The sequence below is a fragment of the Mugil cephalus genome, chromosome 16 (genome assembly GCF_022458985.1).
Source record: "Mugil cephalus isolate CIBA_MC_2020 chromosome 16, CIBA_Mcephalus_1.1, whole genome shotgun sequence".
NCBI lineage: Eukaryota > Metazoa > Chordata > Actinopteri > Mugiliformes > Mugilidae > Mugil > Mugil cephalus.
In genome coordinates this window covers 5,413,805-5,433,407 of record NC_061785.1, presented here as the reverse complement: position 1 = coordinate 5,433,407, position 19,603 = coordinate 5,413,805, and the positions used below count along the sequence as shown (strand labels likewise).

Sequence of the window (19,603 nt, the reverse complement as noted above, 5' to 3'; positions counted from 1 at the left end):
ACTGCAGCAAATAACTGATACATACGGTAAAATACAATTCTATAAAACACTCTGCATCAAAGAGGCAATACTCCGTGTCCCTAGATTGTTCCTTCTCTACCTCAAGTCATTTAGATGAAATTTTCAATCGCTTCGCACATGAAAAGGACAAAAGAGTGAGATTCGAGTTTTGTCTCCCTCTTCATCTCTGAACCCTTTGGACTTATGATGGGGAGCTGATTGAAGGGTAAGTAGTTCGTTTTGGAGAATGAATTCTTTAGATGATAGAAAAGACAAAGGAGGAAAAAAAAAAAAAAAAGAAACAGAGAAACCCAGAACATAAGCCTGTGATTCCATTATTAGTCTCAGTTCTCCTTTTCTCTCTTTTCATTTCTGATGGCTGGATAATTAAACCTCTATAGTATTGTCTTCCATCTTCCTTGCCCCACTTCCAGCAATGCGAATTCCCCTATGGGCAACTTTAAAAAGGCCCTTTTTAGACATCTGTTTTTTTTTTTCTTTTTTTTTTTTTTAGATCAGTATGACTTTTTTCCCCCCCTATTAATTCGTGTTTTTTGTGAAAGCAGAAAGACAAGAGCCAGGACAGAAATGAATATACACGCAAAAATCCTCAATGTTTCATGTGATAGAAATGAAAGGAAGTGAGAAAAATATCCAAATAGTCTTTTTCCACTGTTTTATTTTTTATTATTATTATCATTCTACATTACTCCTATTAAATAACCCAAACCAAACCTTACGTGTGCATCGCAAGACATCAGATTGCAGCTCAGAGGCTGGAATGTTACAGAGCTTAATTTAAAAGCAGTTGCATTCTCCCCTCCAGCTCGAAGGAGGCGTCTTGTCAATTACCATTCCTGCTCTGACAGAGGCTCTGGGCACCACAAGCAGGAAAGCAACAAAGCATGGGAAAAAAAAAAAAAAAAAAAAAGGAGCACAACTTGTAACAACAGTCAAATAAATAAATATATAAAGAATCAAATGGATGCACGCGAGATGGAGTGTGTTTAACTTACATTACTACATAACAATTCTAACCAATTCCATCCCGGGATTTTTGACCAAAGAAATCTTAAAAAAAAATTGTTAAAGAGATAATGCTACGTAACATGTGCTATAAAATACAACTATGTACTGGTTGCTACAAAGGTTACTTCACGTCTGAAATTACTTCTTCCAGCTCCTCATCTCTGGTTAGAATAATGCTTGAATAAAAAAAAAAAAAAAAAAAGAAAAATTGACAAATTGATATTCTTAATAAAATTAAGAAGCCAGTTTCAAAATGATATCCTGAGATTTCATTATTATTATTATTATTATTAAAAAATTAAGCACTTACTTTAATGCATGTGTGGTACAATATTATGTACTGACATAATTTTAGCAAACGCGTCCTCTTGACTCACGAGGTAGAATATAAAACATTGTAAACTATATACATTGTAAATCTGAACATGAACATCTCTGTGACTGTGCTCACAAAATGAGTCATTGGTGCGTAGCGACGCTGGGGAGTTTTTGGAGGGTAACTGGCACATGAATGTTGTCAAAAGTCTCTCTAGTCTAGTTGTGGTCTCTGTGTCCAGCTAAAGTCTGCTCCACGGGGAGGTTTTCGTGGAGGTACTTCATGTTGCCGTGCTCCGAGAAGTCGGCCGCCGTGTGCCCGTCCCCTCTCAGGACCCACTTGGTGGTGAGCAGCCCCTCCAGACCTACAGGCCCCCGGGCGTGGATTCGGGCCGTGCTAATACCAACCTCTGCTCCTGGAGATAGAAAAAAAAAACATCATCATGTGTGGAGAGACAGAGGGCACTCGTCTCAGTAGAATAGGAGCAAGGATATGCATTATTTTATTTATTTTTTTATTTTCAGAGGGAAAAGAGTCGTTCGTACCCAGGCCAAATCGGTAGCCGTCGGCAAAACGGGAGCTGGCGTTCCAGAAAACACAGGCGCTGTCCAGCTGCTGGAGAAACTGCTCCGCTGTGTCCTCTGTAAGAGAAAGACAGATTATTCAACCTTCTGATTGCTACCTCTGAAAAACCTTTCAGGGATTACACTGAGCATATATTAATGCACCAATTAAGAGGGAAAGCGTATTAAAAAAACAACTACCGACCTTTAAATACACACCTGGTGCATTAAGCATTAATTACTTTAAATTTAAATAGCTTGGTGTAAATATAAAGCAGACGACATGTTATGGAATGGAAATAAGCAGAAATATTTGCAGCCAAAGCATTTTTTTATTAATAACTGTGCAGAACTACTGATCTGCATAAATCTACGACACTATACTACTAATCTATCTAACCTTCTATTCCTCACTAGCTTGATATCCTTATATCTCTGGTGCACCTAACATCAATCTCCCTGTCTCTCTACTCTGACATAAGCTTACACAAATATTATTTAATTCCATGAGGTACCTTCTGTGGCCACTAGATGGCAGCAGCGCATCCTCCACTGCAGCTGAGAATAATCCTCAATGTAGAAATGTGAACAGCGCTTCTTTCTCCTGTTATTTTCCCAAAGCTGCTCAATATTAATTACGATCTCCAAAAGGAAAAGTGCATGCAGGTAACTGTAATTTAAACTTCCCGGCCTCTTTGCATTTTTATTGTGTACGAACATTTGTTTTAACGAGAGCAGAAGATAATAAACGTGTTGCACCGTGTTAGTCGGAGCCATTCAAAGTTGTTTTTTTTTTTAAACTGCTCAACATTTTAAATGGGATAATATGTTGAGTGACAAAGGGATGGTGTGCACTCATCATGCACTCACCCTGTCGCTGCTAATTATAGAAACTAAGATGGCAGGGAAATAAATTCAATAGGGCAAGAAGGACACTGGCATGAAGGCGCATGAAGCAAGAAAATATCACCAAACCTGACAGATGGGGGTTAGTTATGACGTGGTGAGATAAAACGATGGGTTGACATGCATGCATAGTAAGAGAGACAACTAAAACGTGAGGAGAAGCTCCCTCCCCCCTACCATTTTCTGTGACGATAACATCCGTGTGGGAGCTGCCGTAGTTGTGTATATGATCCACAGCCTCCTCCATGCTGTCCACCACTTCCACACAGCACTCCAGGTCACCGTACTCCGTCCGCAGAGACTTGGCCTCTGAAGGGCTGAACGTCAGATAGGAGGCAAACCTGGGGCCGGCGTGAATCTTCACCTGGAGACGCGAAAAGGCGAAAAGATCAACAATTCCTCAGTATATTGAAACAGAATTTAATGACTTCTGCAGATTAGCTGATTAGGCTGCACTAGTGTGAAGTTGGGACTAATTTGCGTGCAATTAGGGTGTTTACCCGTTCAGTGCGCAGCATGTCAATTATCTGGTCAAACAGCGGGGTCCTGAGGAGGTCCCGGTGTATGAGCAGGGTTTCCATGGCGTTACACGCAGCCGGGTAGTCGCATTTGGAGTCTCTCACTAAAAACGGGAAGAGATCAGTCGGTGATGTTCAGACATGAAACACGTCTGGCAGAAATGCCCTTCAATTTCCATCACTACAGTTTTATCAGTCTTGGTGAACTATATGTTTTGGATCGAGCGTGACAAACTGTATTACCACTTACCAATTTTTATGACTTTGTCAACACTGGCGTCTGCGTCGACGTAGACGTGGCAGATCCCTTCACTGTGGCCCAGCACTGGGATGCCCTTGGCCGCCCGCTGGATGTTTCGGACCAGCTGGGACGAACCTCTGGGAATAATCAGGTCAATCATCTTGTCCAGTCGGCACAGGTCCTCCACCTCCTCACGGGTGCTCACCTGGTAACATTTGCACAACAAATCAGTCTCAGGTGAGGCATTTTCATCAATACGTGTTAGCTCCCCGTGTCCGTGAAATGTGACGTCTGTAAATACTAAATAAGGTTTGTGTTGACTCATAATAAATGTGTAGTAAACCGGTTTTTACCAGCTGAACTGCCTCTTTGACCCCATGCATGGAGAGGGCTTCCTGGGTGAGCTGGTGGAGGACGCGGTTGGTGTTGGCCGCCTCTTTGCCTCCCTTCAACAAAAGTGCGTTGCCACTGGCTATGGACAGGGCAGACACCTAGAAAAAGGAGGTTACGTGTAAGCAAAAAAATAATACGTCTGCACAGGTCAGATTGTTCCGAGTCTGCAGCGATACCTGCGGCAGGCAGTCGGGTCGGGCCTCGAAGATGACCAGAAGGACTCCGATGGGGACAGTGATCTGCTCCAGCTCCAGGTTGTGAGCCACCCTGGTCCTCCGCAGCACGCGGCCCACGCTGTCCTGCGCTGCCACGGCTATCTGCCGCAGACCTATGGCCAAGCTGTTCAGTTTGGCTGGTGTGAGGCTCAGACGCTTCAACATGGCAGGAGGCAGGAGGCCTGTTGAAAGTCGAAAGCCTCAAGTTGATAGGAACTCTGATCAGAACGTCCATGTAAAGAGTAAAGTGATTGTCGCCCTCTGGTGGCGAGATACGGATTAAATGGAGCATTTGGATTTCTTTTACAGAATGAGCTCTCAGGTTTATATTTTGGGCTTATATTTCTTGAGAGAAAAATATAATAAAATTTATTTGAAAATCAGGAAATGGAAAACTTCAAACACTGCTACAAACTGTTCTTATGTGCCGGCTCCTACACTGCTTCATCATCAGTCCTCGTACCTGCACTCACAGCCAGGTCCATGTCCATCTTGTTGGCTTTAAGAATGTCCTCCTTCTTTTCAGTCAAAAGGTCTGCTAGATGGCAGATGATCTCACTTCTCTGACAACACAACCAACCGAATAGAGACAGGGCTCAGGTAGCAGCACATTACACACAAGAGTTCAGTGTTCCTTGAGAACACTTTGGTTTATCGATTAAAAAAAAATGTATAAATACAAAAAAAAAAAAAAAATGTGCACTCAATACTTAAACTGGATGTTAATGATTAATTGTTTTGAGCTGTACTTGTATGGGTTATTGTTTTGTTTTGCTTATTTGTGCTGTGTGTAGTTAGGCACAAATGCTGTCGTCCACTTTCATGTGAGGAATAAATGAATGAATGAACAGAAATGTAGATATAGGACAGAGTTTTAAATCAAATAATCTAAATTAAATGAGGTCCTAAACAATGATTTATGACATTACCTGAACTAATAAAACACATTCTTGTTTGAAAACAAACAGTTACCTGGTCTGGGTGCAGAGAAGCCAAACTCCTCCCAGAGTTACGAGCCATTTCCGTCTGCTCCTCCACGGTTGGACCTGGAGAGAAGTCAGAAACAACAACAATAAAAAGGAAGCTGCAGCTTCAGAATGACAGCAGCAATTATTACTGATATAGTACAGACAAAAATAACAAACAAAAAACACTCACCTGCAGGTTTGATTTCAGAGAAGAACGTTCCCACTTTCTTGCCCTCCACGATGTCAGTGATGACGTGTCCTGTTACTTTGGGGTGAGTGCCGTTCGCTATGACCACTGAGGTGCCACCTTGCAGCGCCCAGAGGGCTGCTTTGACCTGCAGGGAAACACGGAAACAAGAGAATTACTGAATCAGTAAGTAAAAGAGAGACAGAACATTAGTTGTGTGAGCCAACTTGTTCAGTCAGAGGTCACGGCTGCATGAATTCTGCTGCATTCCTACAACAATGTTTTAATGCAGTGATTTCCTAAATCATTGGTTTTCAACAGGAGGTCCAATTTTATATATTATATATAAAAGTGTATATATATATATATATTATATTACTATCATAATAACGTATGTTTAAAAATAGCACCAGGCTGGGTTTAATATAGAAAACACAGTGGGTTCCTATTTAGTCTCATCAGTTTGGGGGGGTCATTGGCCTGAATAACGTTGAAGACCCCTGTTCTAAATAAAGCAAAACTGAATTGTCCAGACTTTTTCTCTGAATCACACTTTTTTTCTTTACATTTCCGTTGTGCTACAAATTCATACCAACTCGTTATCTTCTAGGCTTTCGGGAATATTCTAAGAAAACACCACGTCTATGAGATCTGGTTTTCTGTTTTGGTGGTTGCCCGTAATTCTCTTAAAGAAGATTCCAGAAGATTATTGAAGTTTTAAAAAAGAAAATCCATAATGCAAGAACCTTTGCACTTTGCCTAGATGATGAGCGTCTGCTATGATAACGTTTTTTTAACTTGTAAACAAATGTGTCTTTAAAAAGACTGACTGGAGGACTTTTAACATACCTTGGCCTCCATGCCTCCAATCCCAACTCTGGACTTTGTGCCATAGGTGATTGATTGCTGGTCTCCAGGATAGAAGATGTCAATGATCTTGGCATCATCCGTCCCGGGTGGTTTGTTGTACAGTCCTGACAAATTAATAATTCTTAAATAAATTATATATATATATACACATTTCATTGTTGGTCAGTGATGATAAAATATATTAACATTAAAAAAAAAAATAACTATCACTCAATAACCCACATTTATGTGCTCATGTAGGCACACGAGCCTTTTAACCATACACTGAACAAAAAAAAACCGCAGGGTCACTATTCGATCATTCACTCAGTGACGACGAGCGCTTGAACCCTAAAGAGAGTTTTCTGAAGCAGAAGAGGCAGAAGAGGTTTAGTTTACCCAACGACCGAAGGGCCCAAGATAGACCATCAACAACCATTTCCCACGTCACCACTCAGGGCGATGAGCAGGTCGGCCTTCATCTCCACAGCTAGCCGCGCGGCCAGGCTGTCGTTGTCTTTGATGCTGATCACCTACACAACCAGAGACGTGCAGATATTAGCTCCTGTAAACAGCAGGAAATACAACATCTGCCAACAACTAATCACAACACTTAAGCATTGTGAAAGTGGTGGTTGTGCGACGCAATCAGGGAAAATTTCAATGTGTTGCATGAAAGAAAAGAGTGAATTAAGTTGAGTCCTACAACATTATCAAACCTTTGACTTTCATAACATCGTTGTTTTTCTTCCAGTCTGTCAAAAGGCAACGTGATAATAAATGTATTTTATAATGACAGTGATTGTGGTATCAAAGAAATACAGACCAGAGGAGAATGAGGTTTAATTATGTGGGGTAAAGCTGTTAGTCATTTCTGCGGGAGTTTGGAAGTTAGTCGAAGTCCGTTCAGACCACACCTCGGTGTCCGCATGCACCGCCGTCCGTCCCCTCCCTGCATGCACATGCCTTAATGGTTGAACGCAGAGCTGATGAGGTGAGGTAAGCCGGCAGAGGTGTGTCAGCGTGTGTGCGTGGACGGCGGAAAATACTTCAGTTAATGAACGGTGCCGGCGCATAACTAAACGGCGTCTCTGCCAGCCCCTTCGGCACCCCTGCTGCCACCGCCGCCACCATCACCACCACGAGCGTCGCCCCCATGCTGTCTGTACCCACATTTACCCCCTGCAGGTCGCTGTTGGGCTCCGGAGGGGGCACCACGGCGTCGTTGGTGTTGATGATGGGCACGATGTTCATGCGCAGCAGCTCCTGCAGCGTGCTGTTCAGGTTCTGCCTCTTCTGGTCGTCGTGGAAGTCCAGATTCGTCACCAAAACCTGCGGGCGCAGAGGGGAGGCAGGGCATTGGGGAAGAGATGTGAGTGACGGAGAGGAAGCGGACGGACCTCTGAAGTATTTATTTCCAAGTGATTATTTTGCTGTGAAGTGTACGAGTACCTGTGCAGTGCAAGTGCTGTATTGGGTGAACATGGCCTCATACAGGGCCATCAGGCCGCTCTGTCCGGCTGCAGCGCAGGCTCGGGCTTCCAGCACCGGCAAAGACTGAGACACAAATACCATAAACATGTGGTTATATTTATCATCTCTTGAGCTTTTAAGGAGACACGCTTGGATCAAATCATACCATCCTAGTGCAGGTTATCGGTAGTAGTATGGGAGTCAGATTTATAATAAGGTAGATAATATGTCCTAGTTGACAACAATACTCTGACCAAATAACATACACTGATCAGCCATAACATTAAAACCACTGACAGGAGAAGTGAATAACATTCAAACCATCTTGTGACAATTCAATGTTCTGCTGTGAAACCTTTGGACCTGACACTCATTCGTGTGAATATTACTTAGACATGTAGCACCACCCCCACCTAACAGCGATGACACTCAATGACACACACACACACATAAAAATGCTTTAGGAACAGCTAACAAAAACAAAAAGAACAGCACATGACCTCTAAATTCACTACTAAATTCATAAATTCCTACTCTGTGAGATGATCCATACAGCCCCCTCCGCTTAACCAAAAGGACCCGAAGGCATCCCCTGTGGTTCCATGGTGTAATGGTTAGCACTCTGGACTCTGAAACCAGCGATCCGAGTTCAAATCTCGGTGGGACCTTAATTAAGCTGAATTTTTGGGGCGGCACTAGGTCCCGAACTGTATCTGTGGGATGGACCACAGAGAATGACCCCTCTTCCTAACCCATAAGGAAGGGGGTCATAATGTTATGCCTGATTGAACTGTACGGAAAGCCCATGTGTGTTAACGATAGCTCAGTTACATTTAGATTTCTAATTAACAGACGTAAAACGCAGAGAGGAGTGCAGCCATAATTAAGACGATGCCGGATTCCTCACCATGTCTTTGAGCTGGTTGTGTCCAGAGTGCAGGGCCTGTCGGACACTTTGGGACAGCAGGATCTCATGTCTCAGTCTCTGCTTGCCGAACGCCACGGCTCCACTGGTAACAATCATCATCTCCCTGCCTTGATTCTGCAGCATGGCCACCTGGACGACAACATTAACCAGTTAACACAAATGAACCGTAGCTGAGCACGCTGTCATTTTTCAGTGCGACCCAAAACGCGTTCTTACTTTTCCCATGTGGCAACTGACATTTTATTTGTACTATTAGTGAAGGTTTGAAGAGAACAGATTTAAGCCTGCGGTGCTCAAAGCCAGAGAAACTACATTCAAGTGCTCATGTATTTGTTCAGTGAGAGCAAACGTCCATTCATCTGTTGTTATCACAAATCCCGGGAAGGCTGGAGAGCCCCACTTTATCTCCCAGCTGGACAGAAGCAGAAGATGGAGGGGAAATTCATTTAAATACACAGGGAAAAAAATAAAACCGGAGGAAGAAAAAAAGTTTATAAATAAGGAAACGGCTGGTGTTGGCGCTTGTCTTTCCTGCGGATTTTCCTCCTCTCACCTGCTCCACAATCGAGGCGAGCCTCCCCAGAGCCAAGCCGCACTCATCGCCACGTGTGACCACGGCACTGCCGAGCTTCACTACGATCCTCTTGGCCTGACGCAGTTCACCGCGGTGTGCAAAGGAGCTGCCATGGGCCCTGCCCCACAAACCTGCACAGAGAGGGAGGGGGGTGTTACGTTTATCATACTTATCCACTGATAACTGTTAAGATTTAATCAAGACAACTGAGAATCGCATTCATTTCAGCCATTCAAGATGTTTTAAAGTGTTAAAGAAAAAGGCTGCATCGTATCAGTGCTTTGGTAAATACTTCAGCTTCGTGTAACTGTGCAAACAAGAATGTTTTGCTGGGTTTTCGTTCCATTGATTACATGAATGGGGCAAACAAGAATGAAGCCCTCCCCTACATCCATCTGTAACCCGGGAAACAGATAATCACAGCCTTCAAACTGCCACATCAGCAGGGACGGCAGAGAGAGAGAGAGAAAAAAAAAAAAAGCCTGTGCTGACATTACACATCTCTCTGAAGCAATGAGGCGCATGACACAGACTAGAGCGGGTCAGAATCCTGCCACTGGGCAGAAAACCTGATGCATGTTCTGACAGCGGTTTATCAGTCGTACGTTCCGAAAACCCCACATGTGCCTGCACGTATGTTTATCGACATGCGGTAGTTATCGACCCACATCGAGTCATTTCACGAGAAATGTTTTCCAATTTAAAGAGAAAAACTTGCAACAACTAGTTTATGATCAATAAGCCAGATAACACTGATAAGGTGATGTCGGAACGCTTCACATTTGCACAGAGCATTGTGTGACTGTTTTCTTCTTTTATCAAAACTTTTAAGAGTGCAACAAACCATTCATTTACTTTTCCTTCGTTTTTTAATTCACAAATGAATGAATACTTGAGTCTTGTTGTTAAAATGTCACTTGTTAAAAATGTTAAAAATTACTGACAAATAACCACTGCAATTTGCAAAAAAATGCTCTGGTGACAGCAATAATAATGGTATAAAAGTCTACAAGTGTGTTTATCAAATGTGCTTGAAATATTATTTTCTAATGAGTATTGATATGTTAAACTGAAAGTTTAATTAAGTGATTACATTACATCTTGTTGTCTAAAGATCCGGTGTTTTAATGTGTCGAATAGAGGCTGCAGGATGCGTGTGATCGGACTAGAACACAGTGTGAAGCTGTGGCTTGCCTTGTGTCAGAGGTCTGGAGAGAAGCCGGGGTACGTGTCTCTGTGGATCCACAGGGATTCTTGAACACAGAGTCAGCCTCTGCAGCAGCATGGTGATGTTTTAAAGCCTTTAATTTCACAGAGAAACACAGAAATACAATGACAGATATATATAAAAAACACATTATATACATTAATAGTGGTGCATATAAACGCAACATCAAATCCACTGTATCCATGTTTACAGATAAAATCTTAATTCCCCTTGACAGAAATGTGTTTATTCTTACTTAACCTCCTGAAGTCCAGGTATGTCTTTTCCTGTGTGTGTGTGTGCCCCAGCCCTTTGTAACGTCTTCTACAAAGTCTTGTTCATCTTCTTCCTCCAGCTATTTCTTCATTCGCCCAAAGTTTGAACGGATGTGGGCTCTGCCTGTGGACCGGCTCCTCCCCGAGCAGAAAGAGCTGATGAAACAGCCGCGGGAGTTTGCAGCAAAGTGTAAACGGAGCGTCTCGTTAAGTGTTACCGTTTGTAAATGTATTAAATTCAACTAACGGAGAGGTGCAGGCATCAATAACCGGCTCTTATTTGCCCAGACTTTTAATAACACACCGAAGAAAGCCGCGCAAAATTTGCGATGAAGTGGCAGGATGTGACGTCAGGTTGGCCGGTGAAATCCGGAAGAAGAACGGAAGTGTTGATTGAATGTGTGCGTATCAAAATAAACCCCCAACATAAAATCCCTTTTTAAAAACAAACAAAAGAAAAAAAAAACAACAACAATATATTTTAAAACCTCTATGCAAAAAAAGCCTGTTTTTTTTTTTATCTGAGCAAATAAATAGCATACACCGCATCAGCCACAACATTAAAACCACTGACAGCAGAAAGTTGCTGGGAAACTTTTGGACTTCTGTTGCTTGCCTTTGTCCTTCATCTGTGTTTTCTGTGTTCCTCCACCTCTTGTATCTTGTATCTGTCTATCTGAATCAGGGCAAGGAACTGGCCTTAGGGGGATGCAGTCCCATGCCCAACCATTAGCTTACAGAAGAAGATTTGAGGGATTATGTGTAAGGATGTTGGACAAATACTTGGTCCCTCTGAATATTTTGGCCCCTTGGTGGCCCCTTACTCAGAAAAGTCCTTCTGCTGTACTGTGATTTCAGTTTTTCTGAGAACAAGAAAATTCATTTTGGTAATAGTATTAGATCACACTATATATATATTGTGTGATCTAATACTGTGCGACTACAAAGTCTGCTCACAAGAAGTCTGAACATAGATAGAGTCACAATGCATGTGAACATGGCTTGCAGCTTAGATTACCTGAGTCGAGTTCAACTTACATTAATTGGAATATTTAAGTCATATTTAATTAATGCACAGAATTCCCCATTCAGGTATTAATAAGTGTTGATAAGACTAATGCATTTTACATTGTTTTTCAACACAATTGTCGTGTGAAATGTTTTCAGTTCTTCACAAATATTCTCAGTTTTGTTTTTTCAGTACGATAGGATAGCGAATGGTGCAAACCCTTTTCTCATGATTTCTCCATCTATTTGTTGCCTTTCATTTGCTCCATGCAGCCCTGCAGCAGTGATGACAGTTTTCTGTACCTGAGCTATCTTGCTGTGGCAAAGCAGAGTTGACTGACACTGTCGAACCCCCACTGCCTCTAGGAGCATAGATAACAGAATTGGCTCCTGTAGCTCTGGCTAAATGAGCATTATTCCATTACGTCTGTCCTGTTCTTCTCTCGGTTGCCTGCTTTTGTCCTTTATCTGTCTCTTCTGTGTTCCTCCACCTCTTTGCTCGTGTATCTGTCTATCTCACTCAGGGGAAGGAACTGACCTCCGCTAATCCACTAACTGCGTGTGTTTGTGCGGGAGTGGGTGGAAGCGCGCGCATCCATCTGCACAACCTTTTAACTCAGTGCACGTCCGTTCATTTGATTTCTTTGAGCTGGTAGCTTTAGGTGCCCCTCTGACTTTTCCTCCTATGCTCTTATGATATTTGTAGTACTGTGTGAAATGTCTTCACAACAGTTGGATGGATTATTATGATATCTGATACAGACAGGATGATAATGTTGGCCAGATGTCGTTTCCAATTCTCAAAGCAAAGCAAAGCAAAGCAAAGCAAAGCAAAGCAAAGCGTACATTCCTTCTAACTTCTGCAGTACTTTGTGTTATAGCTAATAAGAAAGGATAGCATGCTGAAATTCTTAACTAGTACATCTGATTAACGTTAGCATGTCTGTATTATGACTGTAGGCAAGTAGGAGGCGGATATTTCCCGGGGCCTAATAACAGTCACTTAATCGTGTTGCCATCCTCTGTATGTTTCTGTCCTCTATCGGTGCACATCAGGAAGACAAAACCTTCAGAGATTCTGTTAATTGAGTTTAGCGGAAGACGTCTCCAGACGGTCAAATAATGGGATATCAAAAGAGATCTTCAATCTCGAAGAGTGCAACCTTTGACCAGATGAGCGATGCAAAACATTTTAACCAAATGCTTCTTTCGGAGCTTTGAGGTTTCTCCGGAAGGCTCGGCACAGTAATTGGATTGCGTTAGAGGCCGCGCATGTGTGCTCCACAGTCTAAGTGGCAAGCCGCAGCGTGTGGCGTTGTTTCTAATATCAACATTTCCGTGCGGCACCGAAGTCGCTCTAACACAGTCGCGTAACAGCATAACACCCACATGCTCAAACAACATACAGTCGAGCTTTTATCTTAAAGGAAAGTGGCAAAGATCAGAGGAGCTGTGCTTTCACCGCTGAAGATGAAAGTTCGTGCGTGGAAAAGTTATCAAAGTGAAATAAGCTGAAAATAAGTGACAGAAAGAGTGCACGGAAAGATTTCTTAGAGGGAAGGATTAACAGAAAAATATGAGTTGCAACTGCTGTTTTTTAAATGTTTTGAATTAAATCAGTACATGACTTCACAAACATTGTGATTTAACCAGGTATGAATTAGTATGACAGCCAATACTATCCAGAAAAGATTCCACATCAAATCACTCTTACATTTTTTTGCTAATGCATTTATAGAGACAAGTATGTTTGGGACGACATTAAAGCAACCTAAAAAAAAGAAATGCAAAATGGAGTAAAAAGTATTAAGACACACAACCATTCATACTCACATCTATGGCCATTTGGCATCAAGTTGGCTGCAGCAGCACATGAACAAAAATGTTACTGCTAACACGCTAACAGACTCCAGTGTATTTAATGTAAATCCCAATTAATTTACTTATCTTTAATATGAATAAAAAATTTCCTTGTGAAAGTTTAATTCATGTAGATGTAGTCAACGTTTGCAGAAGACGTCCGAGGCAATATTTAAACGTTTTGCATTCACAGTCTCCCGTAAAAGAACTTTGACCCCTTGAAGCCAGCCCGTCTCTCTAATCTCAAAATATTCAAATTTTAACAGCATCGCGCGGCACATTTCTACATCCCAAACACCTTGTCTCCTGCGGACACTTTGATATTTTGGATGTCTGAAGTGTGTGCGTGTTTGAGATTTCCGCTGCACCTGCCAGGGATGATTGAGGCGCTGAAAAACTAATATGTTTGATTGGCACGCGGCTTCGCTCCCTGTCAGCTGATATAAAATGCTGCCGTGGAAAGGAGCAAATTCATTAAATCAAAGGAGGGAGCTCACTGCTTTGTCGCCGCTTTATGTTTTTGCCACATTCATGAGCAACACGGTCATTTTAATCCAAATATGTACAGAAAATGTACATTTCACTGAAAGCTTTGAAACACTCTTACATTTCCTCAAAGCTCTCACTTGTTCCACTCTCCACGACTCAGTAGAAACATTTCCTTCATGTAAAACGGCTGACGAAGACAGACACAAATCTGTTCTTTAAAAAAGACTTGTTTATGTCTATTGAAAGGCAAAGACAAACCTGCACTGCTGGTTGAATGTGAAAGGGCCTTTAGAATGATTGTGCAGATACGAAGGCCCTTTGAGAGGTGGGTGCCCTGAGGCAATAAGTAAATGCAGCATGGTCCTAAAAACAGGATCGCTATCTCTGCCCGTGAAACTCAGAGTTGCCCAAAGCAGGGACACACACGATGGCACAGAGACATCTGCACAAAATGGACAAAGTATCTGCCCTTTCACCCACTGTGTAAAAGTGACACCCAGATTTCCCCGATAAGAAACACTGGAATCTTACGCTTTCAACAACATTTTGAGTCAAACATCTTCTCAAAAGGTAAAGGAGCAGATTTCGTTTTGTGGCCAAAACGCTTATTAGCATGAGAAAAGTAATTAAACATTGCCTCCTGGAGTTCAAACACAGCTACTGCAGAAACAAGAACGTATTTCTAATTTGAAGTTATATACAGTACGAGCACATTATGGAAACCATATCATAATAGCAGTTGCATTTTTATAAAGTTTTATTATTGGGGTCAAGTTCATTATTTTGCTTTGTAATTGTGATTTTATGAATATAAATTCATAGCAGGTTTTATTATGTTTTCCTGTCTTAGAATTAGAATTAGAAAACCTTTATTTGTCCCACAATGGGAAAATTGCAGTTGGCTCTGTGAGTGGACTGTATAAAAGTAAAGTAAATAATAAGATTTTTTTTTAAAAAAATAGAATATACTATACAAGTATTGTCATATATACAATAAGTATTGAATTGCAAACAGATAATGATTGTCGGACAATAAATGTTGCACAGGATTGTACACATTGCAAAGTAAGTAGTGAATGGTGAGAGTGTTGAACCTTGGGGAGGAATAATATTGCACATATTACGAGTGTTCATTGTGGAGCATAACAGGAGCAGCAGGAAGAAAAGACCTTCTATATCTTTGTATGTAGATATATGAAAAATAAAATGAATGGAAAACATCCATGATCCCATATCAGTGCAGATTAGTCTTAATATCTGTGTAACGTTGCAATATTTTCAGTGGTTTCATTAAAATAGTTTTACTTTAGTTATGACTTTAGTTGACGTCATTGTGCAATTAGAATCAATGAACACTGGGTGTCATCACTTGGTCATTTTAAGTTGCTCCTGTATTATCATCCCCCTCCCCAAAACACACTTTGTTTTATGATGGTAATTTAATTTCTCAATGCAAAGTTTCTTAGTAATCACAATGGGTAAAGAGAAACTAATAACCAAAATACTATAAGACAACCCCTTTTCTGCAAACCTATCAAGTATCAGTCTTTTTAAACAGCTTTATTTGAGTTCTGACAATCCCTTGGTTTAACTGTGAATATCATACATGTGGAAAAAGAAAGAAAACAGTTATTTACTGCAATTATGTTATATTTTGCCTCCAAAATGCACAAATTTAATTTCAAGTCAATGTAAAAAGTGTGTATATTCAAATGTGTATAAACAAACTTCCTTGTACATAATTTCCTGTTACCTCAACTTGTTTCAACCTAAAATAAGTTGTTCATCATTTCCTCCTAAACATCTACAACACGGAAATGTTTTTCCATCAGAAGTAACACCTTTTTCTGCCTCACAACTTCCCATTTTGTATGAAACACTTGGCTGTTTACCTTTCTCCTACTTCCGATCTCCAAAACTCAATATAAACTGTATCATCAAATAAAATGGCTGACTAAGACGCAGGCAAATCTGTTTGTCTTCAAGAGAGACCTGTTTGTGTCTTTCGAGGGGTTGCCTGAGACAAACCTGGTCTGAGTGTAAAAGGCCCTTTAGCATGATTGTGCAGATATGACGGGCCTTAGAGAGGTGGGTGAAGGACCTGAAAGCCCCGGGAGGAGTCCATTAGTGGGTCTAGTGTTGGAGGAAGCCCCCTGATCTGATTGTATCATTGCCCCGGGCCACTGAGCAATGCTATCAGGCAAGCGCGGTCCTAAAAACAGGATTGCTATCTCCAATATGGACATGAAACTCAGAGCAGCCCAAAGCACAGGCACACACACGTGCTAGCACAGATACGTGCACACAGGTATATAAGTCAGCTCAGGGGGGGGATGCAGTGCACCCGAAGGTTGATCTCCAGAGACAGAAGTTGTAACCGCAAAGAAAACATGGCGCTGGAAGGAAAGGGAAAGGAGAATGGAGTGGCGGCCATGGCAGCGTGCTACCAGAAATTCGACCCTGCGGCGTATCTACAGTACAACTACACTCCACCGAGGGCTGATTTTGCAAGAAAAGACAGTATTGTGCCGTGGAAACTGGCCTGTCTGCACAGAGCTTTCACTGAAGGTAAGGAGACCGGATCTTAGATCGCAGAAACTGATTTGTGGTGTATTTATTTCTTAAACTCCTGCAGCTACTGCTTGAAGTAAATGCACTTTTAATATTTAATATGGGACACAGATTAGAAACAACAACTTTCAATTAATTTCTGTGTCTAGAAATTTGTTTTAAAAAATAAAATGACTTCATAAAAGTGTTTGTTTCCCCAGGTGACGTGGGCGGTGAGCTCCTGGTGGACATAGGTTCGGGTCCCACCCTCTATCAGGTGCTGAGTGGCTGCGAGGTTTTCAGTAAAGTGATCCTGACTGACTTCCTGGAGGTGAACCGCCGGGAGCTGAGGCGCTGGCTGCAGGATGAAGGAGGATGCAGCCTGGACTGGACGCCGTATCTACAGCACGTCTGCAAGCTGGAGGGGCGACGGTATGGAAACGCTCCCCTCAAACCGTTTAAATTACTTAACGTAAAAGAGATATTATAATCATTTTACTATTATCGTCAAATTATATAAATCGAATGAACAGAAAATTATCCTTTGTGTGCAATGCATTTGTAACATCAAATTGGTTTCAAAAGTGTCTTGACAAGTGACTTGTCAAGTGTTTGTTACTCAAACAGGCACCCCCACCCAATAGCAATGACTCTCCTTGATGTTAGCAACCATCCCCAGCAGGATGCAGCCTGACACAGGCATAAAATAGTTTTAGGTTTAGTTTTTTTACTCAAAAAAAAAAAAAAAAAAAAACATGACACAAGGTGTTGACCTGGCCTGCAAATTCACTAGATCCCAAACTGATCAAGTATTTGTGAGATAATCCACAGAGGCCCCTCTCCTCAACCCATAGGACCTAAAGACCCCCCACTAACAACATTATGCTGCCAGACACCACAGGACACCCTAAGAAGGCCAATGTCCATTCTCTGATGAGTCACAACTGTTTTGGCGGCACAAGGAAGACCTACACAATAATAGGAAGGTGGTCTTAATGTCATGTCTGATCGGTGTATGGAGAAAAAATGGAAAATAATAAGAAACCAGAGAGAAATGAGAGGAATCCATTTACCTACAGTACTTTTATGTGGCAACTGCCAAATACTATCCTCCCTCGCCTCCCCGCTCCAATGTAAACTTGTCTAGATCTACCACTGGGAACAATTGTGAATGTGCAAATACTGCATTTAGTGCATGGAGTATATTAGCATCCCACTAAATATACAGTCCAGACTAAAGCGAATGTCTTTTAGCATCAACCAAAGTAAGTCAGGGATCAACAGAATGATCAAATAATCTTCATGCAGACATGAACATGTGTGAACATGCTTGCAAAGACTCCTCATTTAAAACAAGGAACCGAAAGCACCATAAATACTGAAGATGCAAAGATACCATGTTGTATTGCAGATGTGCAACAGCTGCTTTTAAGTAAGTATTCCATCATTCATTGATATTGTCTCTGCCAGACCCTCGGAGTGGACGGAGAAAGCGGCCAAGCTGCGCCGCGTCGTCATAGACATCCTCCCCATCGACGTGCACTGCTCTCAGGCTCTGGCCCCCGACGCGCTTCCCTCGGCCGGGGCCGACTGCCTGGTGTCCTGCTTCTGCCTGGAGAGCGTCAGCCCCGACCTGGCCGCCTTCACCAGAGCCCTGGGCCACATTGGGAAGCTCCTGCGGCCCGGCGGCCACCTCCTGCTCATCGGAGCCCTGGGGGAGAGTTATTACTTCGGAGGGCCCGGGGTCAGGATCCCGGTGGTGCCGCTGAACGAGGCCCAGGTCTGCGCCAGCTTGAAGGAGAGCGGCTACACCCTGATCCGGCTGGAAGTTTACACGCTGCCTCAGGATATGAGGGTGGGGGTTGATGACGTGACTGGAGTGTTTTTTGTCAAGGCGAGGAAGGATTAATGAGCAGGAGACGAGGCGAAGAGGGCAAATAACAATAAGAAATTAAATGAGTAAATATTATACATTAAATTAAAAATAAATTTGCAGTTTTGCAAATAATAACAAAAAAAAAGTTGGTTTGATTGTGATGAATTTTGAAAAAGCTGAATCTCAAGGAAGAAAATGGCAACACATTTCATTTTATCCCATTTTATTTTACATTAAATTCCCTTTCCAAAGATGGATGAAATAGAACAAGCCCTTTTTTTCTGTTTATTCTTTATAAATGTGATCACACATCGCCCCCTCCAGTTCAAAGACAGCTCCTACAGCAACAAGAATGTATTTCCTATTTTTTGTTAACTTATATTGCATACCATAAAACAAATAATCCAAAATCCAGTTATCTAGTTGTGTGTAAATGGTGTTTTGATAGATTATTCTATTCTTTCTGTGTCTATGAATAAAAACACAGCTCGAGTTTTCATTAAGTTTACTTGTCTCGATGTTAAGATGATATAAGCAAAGAATGAAAATGGAAAAACAAAATAAAAAATTTAAAATAATGAGTTATCCATTGCGTCATTTTCCACAGCTTCACGGTCCAGTTAATTCGTCTATGAACATGTTACTTCAGGTGATTTTAAAATATAAAAACGATTTACGGTGTAATTAGAGGCACTGACCACTAGATGTGACCATTGGCCACCTTAAATTTTCTTTAAATATCAGCCAATGGCCCAAAACTTTGCAATTCATTCCTTCATTCATTCATTTTCAACCATTCACACTCACACCTAACAAGCATAATGAGCACGTCTTTGGACACAATACTGTCAGTGCTAACCGCCACACCACTGCACTGCTTTAATTGTGTTATTAAATGGTTAAAAAAGAAATTTGTGACCAAAATATATCTTGGAGTAGTCTTTGACACAAACATATCGATCACAAACACCATTAAATTCAATCTATCAAACTTCTATCATATAAGACCATTTCTTACCTCCAAAACAGCTGAAGTCTATATGCATGCCATGATAAATTAGTGTTTTACAGTCTGGATACACGCAAAAGAAAGTACAGTAAAACCCATCAAGCATAATAATATAATAATAAGTGTTCTTCAGTTTTTCCTCCAAACTAACAAATAATTATTTGCTGCA

The 19,603-nt window shown here is 41.7% G+C and overlaps 2 protein-coding genes and 1 non-coding gene across 3 annotated transcripts; 2 read left to right on the top strand and 1 right to left on the bottom strand.

Moving 5' to 3' along the window:
* Positions 1 to 659: 659 nt before the first annotated feature.
* aldh18a1 (aldehyde dehydrogenase 18 family, member A1) lies at positions 660 to 10,990 on the bottom strand. Its single transcript, XM_047608216.1, has 18 exons — positions 10,624 to 10,990; positions 10,355 to 10,461; positions 9,140 to 9,291; positions 8,566 to 8,715; positions 7,638 to 7,742; positions 7,359 to 7,517; positions 6,622 to 6,718; positions 6,186 to 6,310; positions 5,340 to 5,484; positions 5,154 to 5,227; positions 4,645 to 4,744; positions 4,143 to 4,363; positions 3,927 to 4,064; positions 3,583 to 3,778; positions 3,315 to 3,436; positions 2,992 to 3,178; positions 1,891 to 1,986; positions 660 to 1,760 (listed from the first exon to the last, which is right to left on the bottom strand). The coding sequence occupies exons 2-18, from the start codon at positions 10,443 to 10,445 to the stop codon at positions 1,564 to 1,566; spliced, it is 2,355 nt and encodes a 784-aa protein (XP_047464172.1). The 5' UTR covers positions 10,446 to 10,461; positions 10,624 to 10,990; the 3' UTR covers positions 660 to 1,563.
* trnaq-cug lies at positions 8,255 to 8,326 on the top strand. Its single transcript has one exon. It is a non-coding gene; the product is annotated as a tRNA-Gln (tRNA).
* Positions 10,991 to 15,546: 4,556 nt separating the features above from the next.
* LOC125022515 (phenylethanolamine N-methyltransferase-like) lies at positions 15,547 to 19,484 on the top strand. Its single transcript, XM_047609221.1, has 3 exons — positions 15,547 to 16,567; positions 16,771 to 16,981; positions 18,020 to 19,484. The coding sequence occupies exons 1-3, from the start codon at positions 16,333 to 16,335 to the stop codon at positions 18,456 to 18,458; spliced, it is 885 nt and encodes a 294-aa protein (XP_047465177.1). The 5' UTR covers positions 15,547 to 16,332; the 3' UTR covers positions 18,459 to 19,484.
* Positions 19,485 to 19,603: the final 119 nt, after the last annotated feature.